This window comes from Protomyctophum bolini (assembly GCF_963924005.1).
Source record: "Protomyctophum bolini genome assembly, chromosome: 2".
NCBI classification, from domain to species: Eukaryota; Metazoa; Chordata; class Actinopteri; order Myctophiformes; family Myctophidae; genus Protomyctophum; species Protomyctophum bolini.
The window spans coordinates 17,533,944-17,558,617 of NC_137863.1; the positions used below are offsets into that span (position 1 = coordinate 17,533,944).

General features: G+C 43.6%; 1 protein-coding gene across 1 annotated transcript in view; it reads left to right on the forward strand.

Annotated features, from left to right (window-relative positions):
* suclg2 (succinate-CoA ligase GDP-forming subunit beta) overlaps nucleotides 1-12,178 on the forward strand; it is a 127,080-nt gene extending 114,902 nt beyond the window's left edge. Inside the window, exon 11 of the mRNA XM_080776250.1 lies at nucleotides 10,584-12,178. Coding sequence (XP_080632376.1) covers nucleotides 10,584-10,696 — 113 coding nt within the window. The 3' untranslated portion in view covers nucleotides 10,697-12,178. The remainder of the gene's footprint in view (nucleotides 1-10,583) is intronic.
* The last annotated feature ends 12,496 nt before the right edge of the window (nucleotides 12,179-24,674 follow it).

Below are 24,674 nucleotides of genomic sequence, written 5' to 3' on the forward strand. Positions count from 1 at the left end.
ATCTTCTAAACGTCATTAACATGTATTTATTTAGCAAAAAGGGTGACACCGATGCGTTCCGGGTCTTAGCGGGATAAGACTGTGAGCCCAGAAGGTTACGGCCGCTGACTGCTCTGACCCGGTTCGAGTCTAATCCGGGTTTTAGCAGCAGGTCATTACGCACGGAGGGGGTCCAGGCTGCAGATTGCTGCAGAATCAATCAGCTAAGCAAAGCCAAACTGACCACAGGGCGCTGGGAATGGCCCGGGATCAGAGTGGATTAGCCGGCGCACTTTTTAATTGGGGAGGCTTTTATTTATTTTTATTTGTACTTAACCCATTCTGACCGGGAACCCATTCTGGTGTCAGCATCATGTTATGCTTTACCTATTGAAAAATAGCAGATCTACAAGCTCATAGCGCGCCACCGAGTGGCGCGCTACGAGCTTGTAGGTCTGCTATTTTTTAAAGAATCGAAGAACGACTGACATTTTTAGAATCTGATCTCAGGTCAGAATGGGTTCATCAGACCAGTGTGTGTCCGGTGGAAACCTCGTATGAATCTGATCTCAGGTCAGAATGGGTTAAGGAGGCCTGGTTGAGTACACTTGGGAGAAGGCTGTGTGTGTATTCCTGCAGACGGAGGGGTGTGGGGGTCGATTCTGGAGTGGGCAGAATGCCGAGGGTTGTGTTAAATGGTGACCGGTGCTGTGTGTTGTTACAGATCCTAATCGCAAGCACTGATACAATTACAGTTGGGCGTTGTGGGGTCAGAAACCTCTTATCTCATTACAGTTGGGCGTTGTGGGGTCAGAAACCTCTTATCTCATTACAGTTGGGCGTTGTGGGGTCAGAAACCTCTTATCTCATTACAGTTGGGCGTTGTGGGGTCAGAAACCTCTTATCTCATTACAGTTGGGCGTTGTGGGGTCAGAAACCTCTTATCTCATTACAGTTGGGCGTTGTGGGGTCAGAAACCTCTTATCTCATTACAGTTGGGCGTTGTGGGGTCAGAAACCTCTTATCTCATTACAGTTGGGCGTTGTGGGGTCAGAAACCTCTTATCTCATTACAGTTGGGCGTTGTGGGGTCAGAAACCTCTTATCTCATTACAGTTGGGCGTTGTGGGGTCAGAAACCTCTTATCTCATTACAGTTGGGCGTTGTGGGGTCAGAAACCTCTTATCTCATTACAGTTGGGCGTTGTGGGGTCAGAAACCTCTTATCTCATTACAGTTGGGCGTTGTGGGGTCAGAAACCTCTTATCTCCGGATTTGTTCATTTTTTTATAGCAGCACACAAATGCATCAAACATAGCAGATGTAAAAGCTTGAATTTCTCGCCGCGTTTCAAGCTTGTAGATCAGGGGGGCTTTTATCCTGAAAATGAACCGTCTTGGACCTGAGACGAATTACAATTTAGGCATTTAGCAGACACTCATGTGTCCAGAGCGGCTTACAATGAGCAAGTAAAACACATGCATAGAACGCTGACCAGGAGCCTATGGGTCTATCGGTCTAAACATTATACCATCAAGTCTCATTGAAACTATAGGTCTACCAGGTAAACAATGAACCTATTTGTTTAAAGAAGTTGTGGATAGATGAGTGACAATGTCGTCACTTTTGTTGATTAATCACAAATCCATGTTTCTTGCTGTAACACTGTGACAGACAGACACCAGGCCGTGTTGGGAGACGGGTGCACGAATGTTCGGGCGCGGGCGCGGGCACACACACACACACACACACACACACACACACACACACACACACACACACACACAGTACTGTCCAGAATAGCAGTTTGGTGAGGTCAGAGATAACTAAGCAACTACTGCCCCCTTTGGCCACAGTGTGCATCTAGATGCAAACATCAGTGTGGCTGCCCTGCCACTATGGAGGAAAGTGCTCTTAAATAGACCTGGTCTGGAGAGAAGGGTGGCTGCCTTCCATAGCTTATTGATTTGCGAGGCCCATTCCACTACTGTCTGTCAAGCAGGGGACAGCTGGGTTAAGCACAATTTGGCAATTTTCTCTGGTAATTAAGAAAAGGACAGTGGATCCTGCAGAAGGGGTGAGATGGCTCCCTCAGTCCTGACAAGGTCCTTATGGCTTAACCCATTTTGACCTCGGAGAGACTGTTTTCTTGAAAAAGCTGTTTCTGTCAGTCGTTTCTCAAACACTTTCATGTCACTTTTCACGATTCTTCAAAAAATAGCAGACCTACAAGCTTATAGCGCAGCACTCGGTGCCGTGCTATGAGCTTGTAGATCTGCTATTTTTCTTAAAACACCAAAAGGGGTTCCCGCCCAGAATGGCTTAAATAGAGTCATGTACTGCAGACACGCACACAAACACACACACACACACACACACACACACACACACACACACACACACACACACACACACACACACACATACAGTACCTGTACAAATAAGTCCAACGCGCTTCAGCCAGTTCGGTGCCCAACAAGGACAAGTTGAATCAGAAAAAATAATACCTGGTCACTTCAGAAGAGAGTAAAGAGACAAAAGAGTTTCTGTTTTGACTCTTGAGGAAGATGCAAGTGGAAACGTCAGTCCAGCCCTGCAAAATAATGCATAATGTCCTGCAGAACAGTCGAGTGCTCCAGTGTTTTATTTGGGTAGTCTCTTCTGAAGTGCCACGGTACTGTTTTCTGACAACACAGAGTAGACACACCTGAAAGCACAGGCCTTTCAAACAGTGGTATTATCCCATTTTGACCTGAGATCAGATTCTAAAAACGACTTATACATCCTGACAGTTTTCTGAAAAAGCTATGTTTCTATGTCAGTCGTTCTTCGATTTTTCAAAAATAGCAGACCTACAAGCTATGAGCTTGTAGATCTGCTATTTTTCAATAGCTAAAGCATGACATGATGTTAACACCAACGCTCAAAATGGGTTATATACACTGCAGAAGACAGACATGCATCACATACTTTCGCTCAACCCCTTTTAATCATCAGCCTCTTACTAGGCTCTGAAGTGTTTCATAATACAGCTACTAATACCTTTTTTGCCACCTTATTTCTTGGCTTTCTGCAAAGAAAACCAATAACTGACATCGGGCTTATGTAGATGATTATACATTTCAAGCCCCACTCGACATCATTTGGTGGGTGATGAATTATTAACCAATACTTAATTTCAATAAATCCTCAGAGGTATTTGAGTCTTTGATTGATTGATATATCGGTATGTGGGAATGTGTCGATGTGGAAAAGAGCGCAGGCTAAAAGCTTAATTAGTAGTATAGGCAACACACATAGGACTAATACTCCCTCATCAAAATTCAAATCGGGCAATATCTGTATTCTGAAGCAGTGACGGAAGAAGTACTGCATCTTGTACTATCAATCAATACCACAATGTTAGAATTCTGAGATGTACAGTATGAGATAGTAAAAGTATTGAAAATTGGTAAAGTAAAGTGAATAAAAAATACCTCCAAATTGTACTCGATTAAATGTACTTACTTCCCCCACTGCTTTGAATAGATTAAATGTACTTACTTCCCCCACTGCTTTGAATAGATTAAATGTACTTACTTCCCCCACTGCTTTGAATAGATAAAATGTACTTACTTCCCCCACTGCTTTGAATATCTATTTTCTTTAAACTTTTTCACGTCAAGGACCCCCAATTTGGCACTAATTAGCCCTCGGACCCCCATTTGAAGAGATATGCCAGGGACCCTGATAAGAGCAGATGTTTACGACTCTAGCAGTGATTCTCAACCAATTTAATTTCAAGGACCCCCAGTTTGACATGCATTAGTCCCCCATTTAATGGCATTTCTATCTCTGGGACCCCAATTTATATTGTAAAATCAATGTTAATTCAACTCTGATCCTACAGTCTCAGAGTTACAGACCCATAATAGTCCATTTGGTTCCAAACTATCATTTAGCTGGGGGACCCCCTGCAACTCCCTCAAGGACCCCAGACCCCACTTTGAGAACTCAATGCAGGGACCCTCAGGGGTCCTTGAGGCAGTTTCAGGGCGTCGCCAGCAAAATGAGTTAATAAAAAGGTTAAAAAGTAGGCCTACTACCATATCATCTCTGTCGTGTGGAAACCTCATATATGTCCAAAACTTACTTTTCAGGATTCAAATTCTAGAACAGCAAAACGCATTGGTTCGCACAACACTTCAACCTTGCAGATCTGCTATTTTTATACGATTATGATGCTGTAATGTCTACTAGTGTGATCAAGTAGGGCATTCATTTACGAAAAAAACACAAAAAGGTAAAAAAAATATGGAGGTAAGAGGATATTATAGGCTGTGATGCAGTCTGACAGTGTCACTACCTCAACTCCCCCACCCCCCCCCCCCCCCTTTTCTGTCAAATCTCCACTGTACTATCAATAAAGGCAGCGAAAATGATTTTATAAACTGTAGCATAAAACATTGTATAACAACACAAGAAACCCTTGTACAGGGGGTCCCTGGCACAAGAATAGTTTTCAAATTCGGGTCCGCAGGCCCAAATACATACTGTACATCAATTTGGGACGTCCTTGTTCATGAATATGTTTGAGAGCCTAGGCTGTGAATAGAGCTCTGGCAGCACCTAGTGGCTGCTGGTGAACACACACACACCCTGTGCACACACACACCCGTGGTGGGGGCTGTATCCATGCCATGGACAGGCAGTGTGTGTGTGACTTGCCTCTTCTGTTGAGAGAAAAGCCATCAGTGCTCCCTACTGCTCATAGTGGAACTGCACCCAGCCTGTCTGCACACACATACACCCACACACACCCACACACACAATTCAATTCAATTCAATTCAAAGGGCTTTATTGGCATGAGAAAACATACGTTTACATTGCCAAAGCAGAAAGAACAATACAACAATACAGCAATACAATCAAAACAAAAATTATGTACTTTGAAGGTCACACACACACACACACACACACAGGTTTGCATTACTATACTTGTGAGGACGTTAACATTTTAGGATGATGATTTCATGAATGCAGACATTCTTGATTTTCTTTTTGCCATTTAGAACTGTAAGACTAGAGCCGGAAAATAGCAGACACTAGATCACAACTGTGAGCTATATTTCAGTGCACGCAACTAACGTATAAATCATCATTTATTTTACCTCTTAATTCCAGACCCTAAGTCTAACCTCTGAATCTCTAACCCTAAACCTATTGCTCCTACCTCAATCTCCACCATAAATCAACAGGACCAGGAAAAATATATACTTGTGGGGACAAGATGCAACCTCTCACTGTGCACACAGTGGTGGAAAAAATTACTCAATTAGTACTCATTACTTAAGTAAAGTATCACTACTGCAATGTAGAAACACTCATAAAACTAGCAGATATACAAGCTCACAAAGCACACTGTGAGCTTGTAAAATATAGATTGACTATTTTCAAATAGCTACATTTTAAATGGTCAATGTATGTTTCCTAATAATAATTCAAATCTACAAAGTAACTAGTAACTAAAGTTAAAAAGTACAATATTTGCCTCTGAGATGTAGTGGAGTATTGCAAATTGGAAATACTCCAGTAACCCCCAAGTACATGTACTTATTACTTTAGTAAATGTACTGCTGCTCTTGAATATTTATGAATTTACAAAAAAATAAATAATGGTATTTATTTCCTCCCATTGCCATATGCAGTCTCCATACAGTAGGTGTATTTATTTAAAACAAAAACACAAAAAAAATCTTGCATTATGTATTTGCAGTGGATCATGGTGGCTCTTTACCGTTGTGTTCTAGGATATATTTCCTTCAGGTTTCTGTATCTTATCTTCTTGTGTCTCTTTTCCCAGTGTTTCCCTTATAAGGATATGATGATGGCAGGATTTGTCAAACCCAATGAAGTGGATAGGTCAGCCTATTGAACATAAGATCCCACACACATGCACACGTACACACGCGCACTCGCACAGTGAGTGAAAGCGTTGCCCTTTGAGAATATGGATTTGTCCGGGAGGGTGGGGTGTGAGGTGTGTGTGGGGGGGGGGCTGGAAGGCGGGAGAATATGCTGTGCCGTTTGATTAGAAAATGACTGTGGACACTCTATCCCCTGTTTATATATCGGAACAAGGTCTCTTCCTTCTCCTATTCTAATTAATTACGTTGCACAATTGATTGTTTGCAGCGCGCGGGGGCCCCTAGAAATCTGTTTGGAATGATTTATCTGGCTGGACAAAAGCGATGAAATATTAGGCGTTAAGTGGCAGTGGTAATAGAATTCCTCATGAAAGGCCTATTGATTAGGGTGTCCGGACCTCGGGAGAATTCGCATATCATGCAGTCTTAATTACACGCCAGCCAAGAGAGGTAAGGTCGAGCCTTGAGCACGTGTGTGTGCGCACGACACGTACACAACGAGCATGCACGAATGACAAGCCACCACTCGCACACCTAGAACGTCTTCTTTGCTGTCGGGCGCAGAAACCGTACGTCCAAAACTGTTACTTCTGAGGAAATGGATAGTGTAGTGACTGTAGTCTATGCCAGGGCTCTTCAGCAGGGGGTCCTCGGCTCATAGTTAGTACAGTGGGGCAGCCAAAAAATGGTGTGATAGGAACTGTTTTTTCTTTTCTTTTTTTACAGTAACCACTCTAGCATCTATTCTAAGGGGAACATTGGCCGAAAATAGCACATCTACAAACTCACGGCGTTGGCGTGGTGGGCTTGTATATATATTTATTTTTGGTAAAGGGGTTTAGTGTAGAAAGAGGGGAGAAAGAGCAGACCAAGTACACGTTATTTTAGGTATTTATAGTTTAAGGCCCTCATTTATCAATCGAGTGTAAAATCTGCCACAGATTCGAGTGCAGGTTTCGTAGTACACCCACGTCGCCACGGCATTTATAAAGTGATCGCAAACAGCTGATCCTTCCTTAATTTCGTTCTGACGTTAATAAATGTGACGGCTGAAATCTATCTGGCACGCCCTATGAAATCAAGCCTCGCCCTCGTTTTTGCGACTGAACACATGTTTACGACCTGTGGGAACCATGGAAACCATGGAAAAAAGGTTTCTCCCGTGCCTTGCCCGCCTCACGCACCTCTCTCACACACACACACACACACACACACACACACACACACACACACACGCAGAAGCACACGCAACTTGCAAGCCCACTGGTGTCTTGTTAAATAAAGAACGAACACCTGCATGAATTAAATAAAGTTGTAGGCCTACCCTGTCTGTTTTCCTCTCACCTCGCTTGCTTTGCTGTCATGTCCACGCATGCACGCATATACATGACACATCGACATCGCATCGCCATGAATGGAATTAGTTTGTAGGCTGGCCTATATTAATTTTACCCATTCGTGCGCAGTGCACGGCGAAGGCGTGATACTGCGCACTGCTGTGATATTAAAGTCCTGTGGGTGACATGCCTGCATGAGAGATAGGCTATCATGTCGTCAAGGCAGCTCACAATCAACGTTTATGTAGTGATTTGATCATTGATGAACGAATCATAAACATATGGATGAAGGCTTGCCGCTTGCGCTGGTATGTGTTGGCGACGCACGCCGCGGTCCCGTCCTCCCGACCCCCGAAAATGATCTCGCTTTTATCTGAACTGTCAAAACTGTCTAAGCACTTATAAATGGTGAATGATTAAGCCCCTTACGCCTATAGCCTGCTAGTACTTACTACAAATAGGCAAGCTGTATTGTATGCTTGTCATTGTCACTTGGAAATAAAGGCGTGCAGTCCATTCATGCCTTTAAAAAAATAATAATATCATAATCGCATATGCCGCATCACCGCGTCCGCATGCGCTCCAAAATCATCTCACAAGTGCGCTCGCATAACAAGTGTTTTATTAAGCACAAACTAATACATTGTAAACATGTTATATTGTTTTTAATTGCGCGATTTTAATTACTTGTAAAGTTGGAAATCTCTCTTTTGTTTTTTACATACACATACCGTTTTATATTAACATTTTAGGAGTGAAAACATATGTTTTGATGCCTGTGACAGTGTCAGCAGTTCAGACAAGGCTGCTCCGCTTGTGTAAGACAGAAAAAAAATGCGTACGCCAGCTGAGGAGCAACCGTGGATTTTGCACGTTGTCACGTTCAATTTCAAGCGTTGGCGGAAATGGTAAATGTCAAAAATGTCGGCAATTTCGGCGTGCACCCATATTTTGGTCTACGCACGGTTGATAAATGAGGGCCTAAGTGATTAACCCATTCTTGGGGGGAACCCCTTTTGGTGTTAGCAGATCTACAAGCAGATCTACAAGCTCATAGCACGCCACCGAGTGGCGTGCTACGAGCTCGTAGGTCTGCTATTTTTGAAAAATAGATTTTTTATAATCTCTTCTCAGGTCAAAATGGCTTAACTGTCTGAAAACACAATCCAGCAATGCCAATAGTGCTGTAAAACAAGTCTATGAAAACACAATTATACATGTAGTGGGGAGGGTCCCTGCTTAATATCTCTCTCAGCTAGGTGGTCCTTGGAAGACCCCATGCCTATCCAATTCAGCAACAAGTTCTTGTTAATACTTTTTATTGGTTAATTGTGAATTTCATGCTGACCGGTCCAGCGGTTTGCTAGATTAGCCCCGGGGACAGACTCACAGACAGAAAAAGTCTCGCAATCAGGAAATCAATAAATACATGATTGTAAAGGAGTCACTCTGCACCTCACAGATGATGACGAAACTCATTGAAAGCAATGAAATTCTGCACAATTAATGTTTGACCGCTGGCTGGTGGAGATAGCACTGCAATTTAGTAAGGCAATAGAAGCCAGTTCTTTAAGTGTTATGCCGTACAATAAATGTTATTTTTTATCCGTGCATCTCTGCAATTATCTCTGCAGTGTGGTTATTGGACGCGGGCAACAGGCAGTAAATTGCACTTGGCCAAAGCTCACATCTTGTGTTAATACAGCGTAGCAGGCCTTGTTCCCACTGCTGTCTGCAGCATCTGTGTTTTACTCACACCGCTCTCACCTGAGTAATGAGAGGATCAGTCAGCAGCACATAAACAGCTGGCTGCTGATGTTTTAGAGGTTTCTGCTTCATTTGACCCCCTCTCTCTCTCTCTCTAACATCCCCCTTCCCGTCTCTCTCCCCGTTGCGGGCCTGTTTCGTACTCCGTCATACAACCGAGCGTTTTCGTCGCCAGGCGCCATCGTGCGACGGAGCGGAGGATAAATTCACTCTCCCTGGGTTTCTGCTGCTCTCTTTACTTGTCACTCTGCTTCTCTCCCTTCCACTGCCATGGCCCCTGCCCTGTGTTGTGACAGCAATGTCAGGCTGCTTTCTGCCTGTGTGTGCACTGTGCAGTCCACTGGGCTGGGAGGCAGCCAGACAGTCTGCTGTCTGCATGGCCGTGGAAGCCCCAAGGCGCACACTCTCTCTTTCTCTCTCTCTAGCGCTCTCTCTCTCTCTCTCCCTCTCTCTCTAGCTCTCTCTCTCTCTCTCTCTCTCTCTCTCTCTCTCTCTCTCTCTCTCTAGCTTTCTCTCTCTCTAGTTAAGTTAAGATCCTGTTTTCACCTGTACTACCCGGCAGTGAGAAATAAAGCTCTCTCTCTTTCTCTAGCTCTCTCTCTTTCTCTCTTTCTAGCTCTCTCTCTCTCTCTCTAGCTCTCTCTCTCTCGCGTGCGCGCATTCTCTGTTGTTCTCTCTTTCCCAATCTGTCTGTTTGTCTGTCTAAGCTCTGGGGGCACCACCTAAAGCTCAGCAGCTGCTTCCCCTGACCTCGCTGCAACCAAGTGAACAACCACACACACACACACACACACACACACACACACACACACACACACACACACACACACACACACACACACACACACACACACACACACACACACACACACAAACATGCATATTATGCACACAATGCCAACCTGTTACATTGTCCTTCACAGGACAAAAAAAACGCTGCTTTCGGATCAGTGACTGAATTTGCCACCACTCACCCATAACTCTATCTATCCATCTGTCTGTCTTTGTGTGTGTGTGTGTGTGTGTGTGTGTGTGTGTGTGTGTGTGTGTGTGTGTGTGTGTGTGTGTGTGTGTGTGTGTGTGTGTGTGTGTGTGTGTGTGTGTGTGTCCTTACGTGAACATGAACTGTCAACCCCATTATATTTGTTTCCTTGTAAAATTAATTGTAATTTGTGGATTCAAATAAAGAAATCGAAATGTGTGTGTGTGTGTGTGTGTGTGTGTGTGTGTGTGTGTGTGTGTGTGTGTGTGTGTGTGTCTTTAGCACAGCGTGATGTCCTCGGCTGCGTTCTAAATAGTATTAGTAAATAATAAATCATATGTCTTATATATCAACAAGTCAATATGTTTTAATAGATGTTTCCTAATTGTCTAAATCGATTAGGGGCGGCTGTGGCTCAGGAGGTAGAGCAGGTCGTCCAATGAACCAGGGGTCGGCGGTTCGAATCCCGACTCCTCCTGTCCACATGTCTAAGTGTCCTTGGGCAAGACACTGAACCCCACCTTGCCTCCACTGGTTGCCACCACTTCTCATCTCCCAATAACTTGCTGTGAAAGAATGAACACTGACCAGATGTGTATGTTTGCTGCTGCAGGGACCAACGTCCAGGAGGCCAAGAGGATCCTGAAGGAGAGCGGCCTGCCCATCACCTCCGCCGAGGACCTGGACGATGCCGCCAAGAAGGCTGTGGCCGCCATCAGGAAATAACACACCCTCCCATTCCTTTCTATTCCCTGTGCTGTTACCACGCCCCACCTCCTCCCCTTCAGCCAATGGGCCTCTATGCACACACACACACACACACACACCATTTTGGAAAGAACTACTTGGGCGGGCCCCTTTTAGTATCATCGGTAAGCGCCCCAAAAGTAGGAAGAGTTATTCTGTGTGCATAATAGCCCCTTGCTGATGAGCCGAACCACACAAACCAGCGGAACTTCAGCCACAAACATCAACACCTTTTTATCCGTCACTTCACCGCCGTAAAAAATCGTTTGAATTGAACTCCTGAGAGTGTGCAAATGGAACCGAATGGATCCGTACAGATCCATTAAGGTTCCATCTGTACACTCTCTGGGTTACAGACCCGTGTGTGGCTCTGTTTGCACATTCAGATCCATTAAGGTTCCATCTGTACACTCTCTGGGTTACAGACCTGTGTGTGGCTCTGTTTGCACATTCTCAGAGGTCAAATAGCAACCCCTCGCAGTTAATTACCAGGCTTTACTTTAACTCTCGAGGGTGCACAAATAGGTACGAGACAGGTACCGCTCAGGTTTGGACTGCGAGACACGGTTAACCTCAGATCCGTTCGGCATTGCAGCGTTTGGGCACGGCACACCACAGGGCTCGGTACTGAGCTCTCTCTCAGTAGCTGTGAAGTTAGTGTTAACATAAACTCCAGCCATAACTGATATTTCTTATGCTTCTTTTATGCATAGTGTCCTATGATTACTTCCATATTCAAGATGATAATTTATTTAATTTTAATTTTAAATAAGAGTTAATAATATTCTTTGGTTAAAATATTCTGATAGTAATCATTGCTGTAGAGTAGAGTGTTTGTTCAGTAGCAGGTCTCTCCCTGTCTGGATAGTTCTTCAGAAAACTGAGATACCAATTTCATCCAATCAGGAGAGAGGACTCATACCAGATACAGTCCTGTGAAATTGGAAGTGACAAACGGAAACATTTGCAGATCGGTGTGGGCTTCTCTCACCCGATTGGATGAAATCTGTAACCCAGCTGGAGATGTTTATTAAAGATTTAAGATGTAGTGCAGTGATTTTTTTTCACCCCTAAAACATGATCATCGGGTACTATATGATTACACTAGGAGGAGGATTTTTTTCAAGGTGTACAGAAAGTGTTAAAATTATGTTTGTTTGTTTTCACCTTAGCACCACCCACCTGAACTTAAGCCTCGCCCACAGCTGTTGTTGTATGATAGGGGGAGGGTTTAGGGTTATCGTGTCACTAAAGTGGTGTATTTCTTTCAGCTTTCAGGAAGAAACCCAAAATACACAGGGAAGACATATTTGAATATAACCACACCTTGAGTCTATTGTGTTGTTGTTGTGTATGTTAACTCCATAGACGCATACAAGACAGAAAGAAATCATGGCACTGCATCTTTAAAGCACCAAGAAGACAGGGAGACCCTCGTTAAATGAAGATACTCGAATTATTTCTCTAAAGTTTTGTTTTAACCAAAGGAAATCACTTATGCGCCTTTTAACAAATGCGTTTTCTGCCTCAGGAGAAGTGTTCTCCTGTGATTACGTCCGTATTAATCAGATTAATTCAATCAACAGTTTAGATCTTGTTGTTTTTCTATTCACATGGTGTGACAGAAATCTCATAATCTTGTACTCTTGCCGTCTTAAAGCTCTTTTTTTTTATTGTCGGTGCTCTGAGATTACCCGGAGGCCCGCAGCGCCTCGTCGTTCAGCATTCCATTTTGCACGGAGAGATTTGATGCGGATTTGCCGCCGCTAATTATGTCTTGTGTGTTGACTGTTAATTAATGGGTCCATTTCCACTTGTGTTTCCTAAACATGTATTAATAGCTCGACTGCCGGCACAAAGGAAGTACACATGAGAGTGCCCTTTTGGCAAGTCATCAGTGGGAAATCATTAGATTAGCGCTTAGCCAGGCTAATGACAGCGTCGTGTCGAGTTTATGATGCACACAGGGTTGATGGAAGAACACCATGCGGATGTGTTCTGAGTCAGCTCATACTGGAGATACAGATGGCAGACCTGTAGGTCTGCTACAGTATTTAAAATAAATCGAAGAACCACTGACATAGGAACATAGCTGTTTCAGAAAACTGTCAGGATGTAGAAGACATTTTTAGAATCTGATCTCGGGTCAGAAGGGCGGACTATTGGTACTTCAGATTAACGTATGCCCCTTTGGAACCTCCCCCTTCCACTATAGCTCCGAGATGAGGTCCATGCTTCGTAGGCTGCCGGCAGAGTGTGACACTGGTGAGTTTTTACCTTTTTCTGCACATCGTACCCAAAAAGGAAAGGTGGTCCTCTGCTCTCAGATGTTGCAGATTGTTGCGGTACAGAAAATGATTAAAATCGCTTTTTTTAGTCGGCGTGTGTCATGTTTTTTCCGCACGCAGCCGTAACGGGAGTGGTACCGACACCTGCAGACGGGTTGGCTGCTCATCCACTATATCTAATGATACAAGATGTGTGACGTTTCCAATATCAGGCACTGTGAATTCCGTAAATCCACTTACTGTATGAACTAAGTGCTTCTTCTCTGTAGAACTTGGTGCCTATTTCAATGAAGGAAAACAACAACTGCTTTGTAAACTTCACTTGCCAATGCCTTGAGTCTGGAGAACAATTTAATTACATATCTGTCTAAACTGATGAACTCCAAAACATGTTATAATAATTACATTTTGTAATCATGGAATGTATATTGATTGCATATGATGATGGATACAGTGTATCAGCTGTGTAAATAATTTGAGAGATTAATAAATGTCAGTTATTTCAACAATAGCCTAATGTGTTTTGTAGTCATGTCAGTGTAATACCCCCAAGGTATGACAAACAAAAGTAAAAGAAAATGAAAATGGTATAAACATAGTCTTGCCATTGGCCTTTTCTGGGGAGAGTTCAGAATAAATCACGTCTGTCAGGTGGAAGCCTCTTATGTCCAAAACTTTTACTTCGCTGGATTCAAATGTAGAAATGGCAAAGGTATAGCAGATCTACAAGCCCAAACTGCGTTGCTTGCTTTGCGTCATGTTTCTAGCTTGTGGTTCTGCTACTTTTGATGCTTTTGGATGACACTGTAGTTGTAATATGATAATTGGAATCAAATTGTAGGGCGTTACTTTAGGGCAGGGGTCCTCAACTAGAAATGCTGAAGCTCCACTAATAATTTTTGAAAAAGACTAAGGTCCGGTCCCATGAGCGCGGCGTGGGCCACTCAGCGGCCAGCGGAGAGCGGGGCTCTATGCCTGTTTAGTACAGTCACACCAAGGCAAGCTTATACAAATCCCAACCAACCAATACTGGGGTGCAGAGTATGGAAATAAAATGTTTCACAAATATTCCCCTCCAAAACTTCACATGAGAAGTATTGTGTTGAGGCACAAGGAACACTTTTATTTTGTCAAGTTCAGGGTCCACAGAGAGGCGGTCCGGTCGTGGACCGCGGTCCGCCTCTTGAGGACCCCTGCTTTAGGGGGAAAATAGTATTGCGATAAGAGGTTTCTGTGTGGAGATGTGTGCACTTTGTGTGGCTGTGAGCCCTGCAACGTTATCCACTGCTGGGATAACATGGACTTGTTATTCCAGCGGTGGAGCAACGCCATCAGGCCTCCAGATAACCTTTTTCCACAGATGCCGATTTCCACCGTAATGAATGTCTGCAGCACAGCTGCATGTTCCCTCGGTTATTTATCAATAAATACCATGGTTTTTGGACATGTATTTACAACTATCGGAGATATTCTCTCTCTAGTTTGAAAAAAGAAATGCCCTTTGTCAATTTTACACCACGTAATATGCCAGTCTACACAACCAATCAATTATTTCATAGACAGCCCATTAATTAATATACTGGTACAGCTGGGATGTTATTTATGTTGGACAAACACTGCCCCATCTCCCATTGGATCTTGAGTCAAGATCCAATGGGAGTGGGACTGTCAAGATTCTTGACAGTCAAATCCTGCGTGTATTAATTTATAAATGCAATCTGGGTTGAGAGACTGAAACAAATGTAACATGAAGGTTTTTGGTCCATTTGTTTCAGACTCCATCATGGCCCATAGCACTTACCCCACCCCCTTAGCAATTCTGTAGACTTAGATAGCATTTGATACAGACTTATAGCATGTTATGGAGACAGCATAAGTGCATTGTATGTAGTCATAGCACGTCATAGTACATATGTATAGCATAGTAGTATAGATGTATAGCTTATATGTATAGTTTCATTATAGATATTCCACTGTTACTTTCTTAGCTTACGCATGTTTCATGATAAATGTTTTTATGTGATGTATTCCCATGCTTTTTTGTTCTTGCTTAATGTAAGTCGCTCTGGATTAAGAGCGTCTGCTAAATGCCTAAATTGTAAATTGTAAATTGACGAAGGAACAGGTTTGATGGGGGTGAATTTAACTGAAATAAAATAACTACCCCAACCATTAGCCTGTCGTCACCATACTAATACACACATCTGCCAGTGCAACTCATTCGTTATAGTGCACGCGCGCATCTTTGCGTGCGTCCGTGCGTGAGTGCATTCGTGCATCATGTGTGTGTGAGTGCACGTGTGCATCTGTGCGTGCGTATATCTGCGCGTGTGCAGCCGTGTGTGCGTGCAATCCGTTCATGCGTGCATCCGAGTGAATGCACACATCCGCGTCCACACACATGCGTCTGTGCGTGTGCGCGCGTATAACACAAATGGACTGCTCCATACATGTTCATCGACCCGTATCATCATCAAGTCACACGGCTGTCACCGAGGTCAGTGAAAACAGACTCCCATCTTCCCCCTCCCTCCAGTATCCCCTCTACACATCTTCCCCCTCCCTCCCCACTTCTTCCCCCCCAAGAGACTACACTTATACCTGTGCCAATATTATAGTCGATGCCCCCACTGTGGCCTGGGGGGGGGGGGGGGGGGATATGGCTTTTAATAAGGTATGTATATTTATATGATCTCTCTGTCGATGGCCCCATCTGGATCGATACGGAGATTAGTATTTCACACCGAATCGGATGACACCCTCAGGGCTGCGGATGGAGGAGCGTGGCCGCACAGCCAGCGGACATTTTGAAGGAAGTTTGTATTACAGAGGAATATTTATATATATGGACTGTGTTGACTGAATATGATGAGGCTACTGCTGTATTAGATGAAGAATGGCAGCTGTGGAGCGGATGACTATTGACCCTGAGGCGGCACCGGATTCATCCTTTATTTATGAGCCCTGCATGGTTCTGGAGTCACCTGCTCATTCTGTCTGTCTGTGGCTTAACTTAATGGATACGAGAGGTGGGATGGGAATGCAGAATCCCCCAGCTTTGATTGCCGTTTTTTTTATTTTTTTTATCCTTTGACATTTTACCCACCTGAAAGCCACAAATGCATGGATTGCAATCGTTCATGAGAAATGTGATGCCTATTAAAGGCACTACTGACCGCATGAAATTAAAACTCACAGTGGGATATTGAAAATGTTTTTTGTTTTTTTTTCAGACTAAACGTATTCTACTTGTGGTGTACAGAATATCCAAGTAGAAGAGCTGTTACGTGACTTAAAGTGCTGCCTGCAGGTATACACACAAACGCACGCAACCCTACACACACCAATTAAATACCAAATAATCGTGTAAATGGAATGTGTTCATGATATAGAGAGATGAGATGACCTTGATGGTGTACACGGTACAATATATACCAAAGGCAAATCTCATTAAAGTGAGAACATGTAGCTGGGAATCAGAGGAAAAGATAAGCAGACAACATGAATGGGTGGAATGGAGGGCTGGATGGGGGCGGTGTGGGGGCTGGGGGGGGTCGAATGAAAGGAGCTGTCCACATCAAGCCACAGTTTAAATTGTATTAGCTTGAATAATTTAAGATTAATGAGGAAACAAAATGCAGGGGGGAATTTTTTAAACTTGGTGCTTTTCATACCAGTTGGCCTCTTGCTCTGCACGGCAGCCTTCATTAAAACGACATCAGACACCTCGCTTTAATGACTGTGAAATCATTACAGTTTGGTTTCATTCGATATTGCATCACGCATGCGAATTTGGGGATGTATCAGAGAGATGTGTGCCTTCTAATTCCATCGCAGAGCTCATATTCAACGATCTATTGATGCCCGCATGAACTTAGCAATCAACATTTAATGTGGATACGTACATGCATTAATGTGCCATCCTTTGATTAAACATTAGGGCTCTACAGAAGTATTAACCCATTTAGGCCTGACCTCAAAATGTGTACATTGTACAGTGTACGTACCCCTATGGGTACATGTACGTACCCCTATGGGTACATGTACGTACCCCTATGGGTACATGTACATACCCCTATGGGTACATGTACGTACCCCTATGGGTACATGTACGTACCCCTATGGGTACATGTACGTACCCCTAGGGATACTTGGAGGCCCTACAGGGAAAATAGAGAGAAAATGGAAAATGTATTTTTAACTGTCATATTTAATGATGAAACATCATTCAGTGGTTCAGTGACAAAATGGGGTTGGCAAGTTGATTTTTTTCTTTAACCGACATGATACTGACCATGACACTGACGTGATAATGAAATAATACTGAAACTAGATAAATGGTGCTCTTCGGAGCACATTTCTCCGCCAGGCCATGATGTACCTTATTGTGGACCAGCAAAGTCAAGGGCGTGTCATATTTGGGGAGTTGCGTAATGATACACGGAATCCAAGGGGAAAAGAATTGTGTTGATATCTATTCTACGGTTCAAGAGTTATAGAGGACAAAGCATGAACTGGCCTGTTAGGACGCCACCATGAGGCTGATCAGACAAATGTTAGGACGCCACCATGAGGCTGATCAGATAAATGTGGGGTGATAGTTCTTCCCTGGCCTATTGGGAATGTGCTTGCAAAGGTTCACAGTAATCGGATGCTGCGTTATATGTTTTGTGGCATTTTGTTCAAAACGGGCCACTCCTGCAAACTTTAGAAGCCAATCTAAGCCAATTTAGGATGGAATATGAAAAATACGTATTGATCACATGGCCATAGAGGTAATGTGTACCGATTTGTGTGAGGTTTGAACGAAATCTGGAGTAATATTAACTCATTGTCTGTGGGCCACATTACACAAATGGTAAGGGGCCAGCATGATAAAATGACAACATTAATGATACTTGATCATTTTGAAGAAGTTAACTTCGATCTTTCATTGGCGCCTTATTGACAATCTTAACTGACACGGTTTTCTGGCAAATTAAACATAGTAATGAGTGGTATTGAATTTGCATGAGATGGAAATTTGAAAGCGAAAGCACTCTATGTTAGCCTCAGTAATCAGCCATGGGCAACCTGCCCACTGTGCCCAGTGACTTGAACATTTAATGGAAGTGCTTGTAGATCGGCTAAATAATACACAGTGGTAGTTTTTACTTTAGTATATACGTGTTGTTGCTTATACACCAGTACACCAGTACACCAGAGGCACATATTGTAGTTTTTACTCCACTAAAATTATATTAAAAAGTTGAAAAATAGATAAGAGATAAGAGTAGTGTGGTCTTTGTGGTTAATGCAGCCCTCTATTATTGTGTGTGTGTGTGTGTGTGTGTGTGTGTGTGTGTGTGTGTGTGTGTGTGTGTGTGTGTGTACACAGTACATGTGCATATGCTGTGTCAAACACACACAGAACTCCATCCATTAATGAGTACTTCCTACACAACCATCTCTCTCTTTCTTTCTGTTATCCAGGCAGAGGTAATTGGACAGAGGGACACAGTGTCCTTCTCTCTCTCGCACACACAGACACACGCACACACACACACACACACACACACACACACACACACACACACACACACACACCACCCATGCGCCTAATCGCATCTCCATTTGCATGCAGAGCCCATGGGAATCAGCCCCAATAACGGCACGATGCTTTGAAAGATGAGTTTTTAATCTCGCGGAGGAGATGAGATTGTGACCCGCTTCTATTTGTTTTCATAGCGTCCTTTTCCTTCGTCGTAGGAAAGGGACCGGTGGGCAAATTTGCCAAGGCAGGATAGTGGCGACTGCCCCCTCTAAGGGCTGTCATTGTGCATTCATTAATATCCCCCATATCTGACATGGCCAACAAAATGGTTCCTGGCAATGAGAAGAAAAGAAATACAGAAAAAAATTGAGAGATCCCTTGAAGTGGAGGCTGCCTGAGACTTCCTAAAAGGCAATCACATTGGCTGACAGCAAGTGTCCCAGAGAGTGCGTGTGTACTAGAGTGTGCGTGCGTGCGTCATTGAGAAAGAGTTAGCTGGAGCAACATGGGGCCCACTCTCCTTTAGATGAGCATATTACCTACATTCATTCATGGGATGTTTAAAACGCAGCTCTTTGTCCCCCGTCCCCATACACACGCACACACGCACGTATGATAATGTTGTTTTTGTGTGGCCTGCGATATGGTCTCTGTCTTGCATATGTCTGTATAGTCTGGGTGCATGTGTTTGGTAAGGTAAGGTACATTTACTTATAAAGCGCCTTTCAAAACAAATGTTACAACGTGCTGTACAATAAAATGAAATAAAGAGCATCACAGTCATAGATCAACAATAAAATGACACAAAAACAATAATACAATGCATTAGAGTAGAGCAGTGAATAAAATACCTATATAAATACACAGTACATATGTAGACAATATTACAAACCAAAATACTTACAAAACAAATGGGTTTTTAGCAGCTTTTTAAAGGCATCAACGTATAATGCCACAGACATTAGTCCAACACCCTATACTAACCCTAACCTCACGGGTGAGTCTTAACCAGCCACGTATCAGACAGACTCGGACTGTTGTCGGACCAACATACCTTTGTAGTCCAACCAATAAGTCTAACTAAGTCATAGTGTCAGGGGCTTTGGCTTTGATGTTGGGTTGATGGACGTCACAAACGTAACATGCACTGATGTCATGATGTCATCCATCCATCCATCTTCAACCGCTTATCCGTAGTCGGGTTGTGGAGTGCTCCAGACTTCCCTCTCCAGAGCAACATTAGTGACTTCCTCCTGGGGGATTCCGAGACATTTCAAGGCCAGTGAGTCGATGTGTTTCCTCCAACTGCGCCTTGGTCTGCCCCGGGGTCTCCTCCCAGTGGGACGTGCGTCGAGGACCTCCCTAGGGAGACACCCGAGAGGCATCCTAACCAGATGCCCGAACCACCTAAGCTGGCTCCTTTCCAGGCGAAGGAGCAGCGGTTCTACTCCGAGTCTCTCTCGTGTGACTGAACTTCTCACCCTATCTCTAAGGGAGATGCCAGCCACCCGTCGAATAAAACTCATTTTGCCCGCTTGTATTCGCAACCTTATTCTTTCGGTCATGACCCACACATAGGTGAGAGTAGGAACGAAGATTGCTCGTCATTGTCATCATTGTCATGATGTCAGACACAACATAAATTGTTGTCTAACAATGCCGCACATGTGACATTGTAGGCCGTAGCTTGCTTGGTGAGTTGCACCAGAGCCTTATCATTAAAAAGAACTATATCAATTCAAAATTACACTAGAGATAGCATTCGTCGTTCCACATCCATGGTTCATGCTCACGGAAATATGGTAGGTATCATGTTTGATTTTGTCCGCAACACCGATAGCCGTGCTTTGTAACAATGTTGTCAGTGCAGTGGGATGGTTGTTTACACATGTCACGGTGTACAGCGTTCAGGCGGCTTGATAACAGCAAACAGATCCTGCTTGTTTGTTACTGCTTCTGCAACACAGTCCAAGTCTGTCACCTGTAGGGCTGAGGACACGAAGCACAGCAGCAGCAATAAGTCCAGACAACCGTTCAAGGAAAGAGAGGGGATACACCAGACTCATTTTAATACCTTAAGGGCTTACTGTACAGCCCAAGTCAAGCTACTGCGAGCAGCCTCTTATAATGTAGAAACGCCTGCCATCTCCTGCATGTCTTGCAAAGTAGTGCAGCCCCCCAGTGAAAGGGCCTCATACTTTAAGATTATGGAATGTGACCAGACCTTCACACACAACTTGAAAAAGCTCTGGAATAGATACTTACAACTCCAGCGTCTCTACATCCTGACAACTTCAGCCAGAGAACTGTGAAAGAACAAGAATATTCGGAGTGCCGGTCTGCTCTGGTGAACAAAGCGTACAGGACTCTCAGGACTGTTGCAGCCTCTGAGCCGACGCCTGTGTAGGAGTTGGAAGGCGTGTGTATAGAGACTCTGGGGCTGACGATCACTTTCCCATAACGGAGCTCCAACCTTTACCAAAAGACCAAACAAAACAAAAACATCACGCCAAAACTAAAAGGCATAAAGTAGAATTTAATTAGGCTGGAAAAGTCTGAAAAAGGTGGGTTTTGAGGGAGGCTTTGAACAAGGCATGGGGTGGGGGCCGGCTTTGATGTGAGGTGGGATGGGAGTGAGTCCCAGAGGGAGGGGGCTGACATGTGTTCTTCTGACATTCTGTTTTTGAGGGCTCTGGTTGTTTTGCCCATGCATGCAAGTCCACACAGAGGCCTTTATATATCACATTACTGGTTTTGCATGAGATGATACCTTTTAATGGCGATTGGTTTTCCTGTGTGTGGGTTGACAGGATGTCGTACAGGCTGGAGGGCGCGGGCAGAGCTGGAACACAAACCAACCGCGGTCCATTGGCTGGCTGGCTGGCTGGGTGAGCAGGGCTTTGTCATTTCTAATCATATTAAACAAGGTTATTTCAAAGGCCTGTCAACATTAGTTTTACCGTAATTGCTAAAGAAAGCATAAATAACTCTGTGTACAGACCTCTGCCAAGGTGGAGGTTTGTCTAAAGGCGTTGTGTTGCAATGCCTTTTGGCCAATATCATTGCTGTCGGGCAGAAACCTCTTATATTTAAACTTTTTGTTTGATTTTTTTTCCCGGTCATATTTTGACACAAAAGTATCAGAAGCATTAGATCTACAACGCGGTGTGAAGCGACACGTTTTGAGCTTGTCACTCTGCTAATTACACTATGTTTACATTGGAATCCTGAAAAGTAACTGTTTTGGACGTACAGGATGAGGTTTCCACCCAACAGACTCATGGCCCCTTGGAGGTTCACCATGAAGGGTTGGCCCTGTGATAAACCCCTTTTTTCATTGTATTGTGGTTTAATCTATTGAGAAGTTATGTGCTTTATTTGTGTGAGATGCCACACCCCCTTGCCATACGCCCTTTTGGCATTAAAAGATAATGAGTACTTCTTTGGCCCAGGGTTTTGTGCAAATTAATTCATAACTGATGAGGCAGACAGCTGCCAACATGATAGTGCAAGGTGAAAACATGACCTCTGGCGTTGACAGGGGATACTAAGGTACAAAAATTTAAAAATATAATAAAATTAAGGCATTTAATCTGTTCTAATGGGGCCACGTACTTGGTGGCCAAAAATACAAGAATGTAGCTGTACTCAGCAGCTTGCTGGCATGCAGTGATGGCAGAAGTACTTGTGTTTTAATTAAGTTAAGGTATCAATACGCTATTGTAGAAATAGTCTGTTACAAGTACAAGTTAGTTTGAGGTAGAGTAAAGTAGAATTAGCCTGTTGAAAATTGGAAGTAGCCCACTCCTACAGTATAGGCTCAAGTAAAATTACCTCAAAATTGTACTTAAGTACAGTAATATTGAGTAAATGTACTTAATTACTTTCCAGTACTGCTGGCATGGACGTGTGTAGAGGCATTGGTTTGATTGATTGATTGATTGATTGAAGTATTTGTTTCACGTTAAAGCACAACTCAATACAAATACTAGCTGTTACCGTGGACTGGTAAAGCATTACAGTTGTTTGCAGCAGGGTTCGGGTTGGAGAGAGGACAATGCACACTCAGCAAAACCAAACAAACACAAAGTTATGATTAGTCATCAGATTGTCAAAAGTTATTTGCTTCATGCTAATTGCAGCCATGCGTAAATATGCCAAGCTTAGAAAATGACTTTAAAATGAGTTTACACTTTTCAGACAGGCAACTTCACGGGCAGCCCTGAATGCAAACAAACCAAGACAACCTCCCCCTGCACAAACAGCTCTCGCACGCGCGCACACACACACACACACACACACACACACACACACACACACACACACACACACACACACACACACACACACACACACACACACACACACACACACACTACATACGTACGTACGTACGTTTGATCAGAATGCACCCTCTGTCACATGCACACACAAACAAACACAAACACACCTACACAAACTGATTGCTCAAAGTCCCAACATCAAAACATCTAAGCCACGGGGGAGATCTGCACAGCCGTACATGCCAAACATCATCACATTGTTTACTGTGTATGTGTGTGTGCTTTGTGTGTGTGTGTGTGTGTGTGTGTGTGTGTGTGTGTGTGTGTGTTTGTCTGCGTGCGTGCGTGCGTGCGTGTGTACGTTCTTCATCTACCCATTACTGTTTTGCTTTATTATTATCACATTGACAAAATCACAGGTGACAGGCCACTTTTCTTGGGTGCTTGACACTCTCTCCCACACACACACATGCACACGCACGCATGCACGCACGCACGCGCACACACACACACACACACACACACACACACACACACACACACACACACACACACACACACACACACACACAAAGCACACACAAAGCACACTATGCAGACAGACTGATTTGATGGCGATGGTACTCGACACGCGGTTTCATATATTCACACCGAGCTTGAGGAGGGAAAGGGAGTGGGGGAGGCAGCGAAAGCCCACGGTTATCGCTATTAACTGTCAAAGTCACCTTCACCCTGAAACACAGTCCCCTCCAAATACTGAACATGAAACACACGCACGCACAGTGACTGGCATCACTCCAGAACATTGGCAAGTCATTAGGCATTGCTGAAGTATACAGTACTCCAGTGTGATATTTTACTTTAAAATGTGAAGTAAACTTCAAAGGTTATTAAAAATAACTATTCTTCCCCAAACATGCTGAATGAGGAACAGTTTAAACCGTATTTTATATTTAGACTATTTGAAGATCTACAATCCCATAATGTGTCACTTCGTGACCAGTTGTGAGCTTGGCAAATCTTCTCTAATGGGGTCCCTGGCGCACAATCCTTTCAAATGGAGGTCTGTGGCCATGCGTATCAATTTGGAAGTCCTCTACATGAAAATGTTTGAGAACCACTGGTCTAGAAGAATACATTTAACTGTGAACTATAAGCAAGCATTAGGCTATAAATGTCTCTGTCGGGTGGAAACGTGTCCAACATGTCAAGCTCAACTGTGTTTTGAGCTTGCAGATCTGCTAGGGCATTAAATGAGATCATAGATGGTTTACGTTTAGAATAATGGTTTCTGCCCGACAGCAAAGATATACCTAGGATTGTGTTGCAAATGCAATCGCCGCATTGCATTTCCTGTCCGTCACGATCACCTTTAGAGTTAGTCACCTGTCATCTCGATGACAGCAGTGATGAAAGTCAGATGTAGTTTTAGTCATAGTCTTTTGAATTAACTCCATTTAGTTTTAGTCATCTGAAATGTTTTAGTTTTAGTGTAGTTTTATTGACGAAATCTACAGTTGATTTAGTCGACTGGGCCGGGCCGGCCGTGAGCTTGGGCATTGAAATGCTACAATTACTTAGTTCTACTGGATTTCTTCTCAACTAGAGGCTCCCTAACATTTTAGTCTAGTTTTTATTTATTAAAAAAACATATTTAGTCTTAGTTTTAGTCATCATCATAGCTTAGTCACTTCATCAGTGATGAAGTAATTTTTCGTCAATGAACACCTTTAAAGTTTAGAGTTTACTCACCTGTCATCTTATCTTGAGAGAAGTTTTGGTCCTCGATGGGAGTCTCTCTGCACGCCTTTGGAACACCTGCCAGCCGAGGTGCTTCACCAGGATAGCTTTGG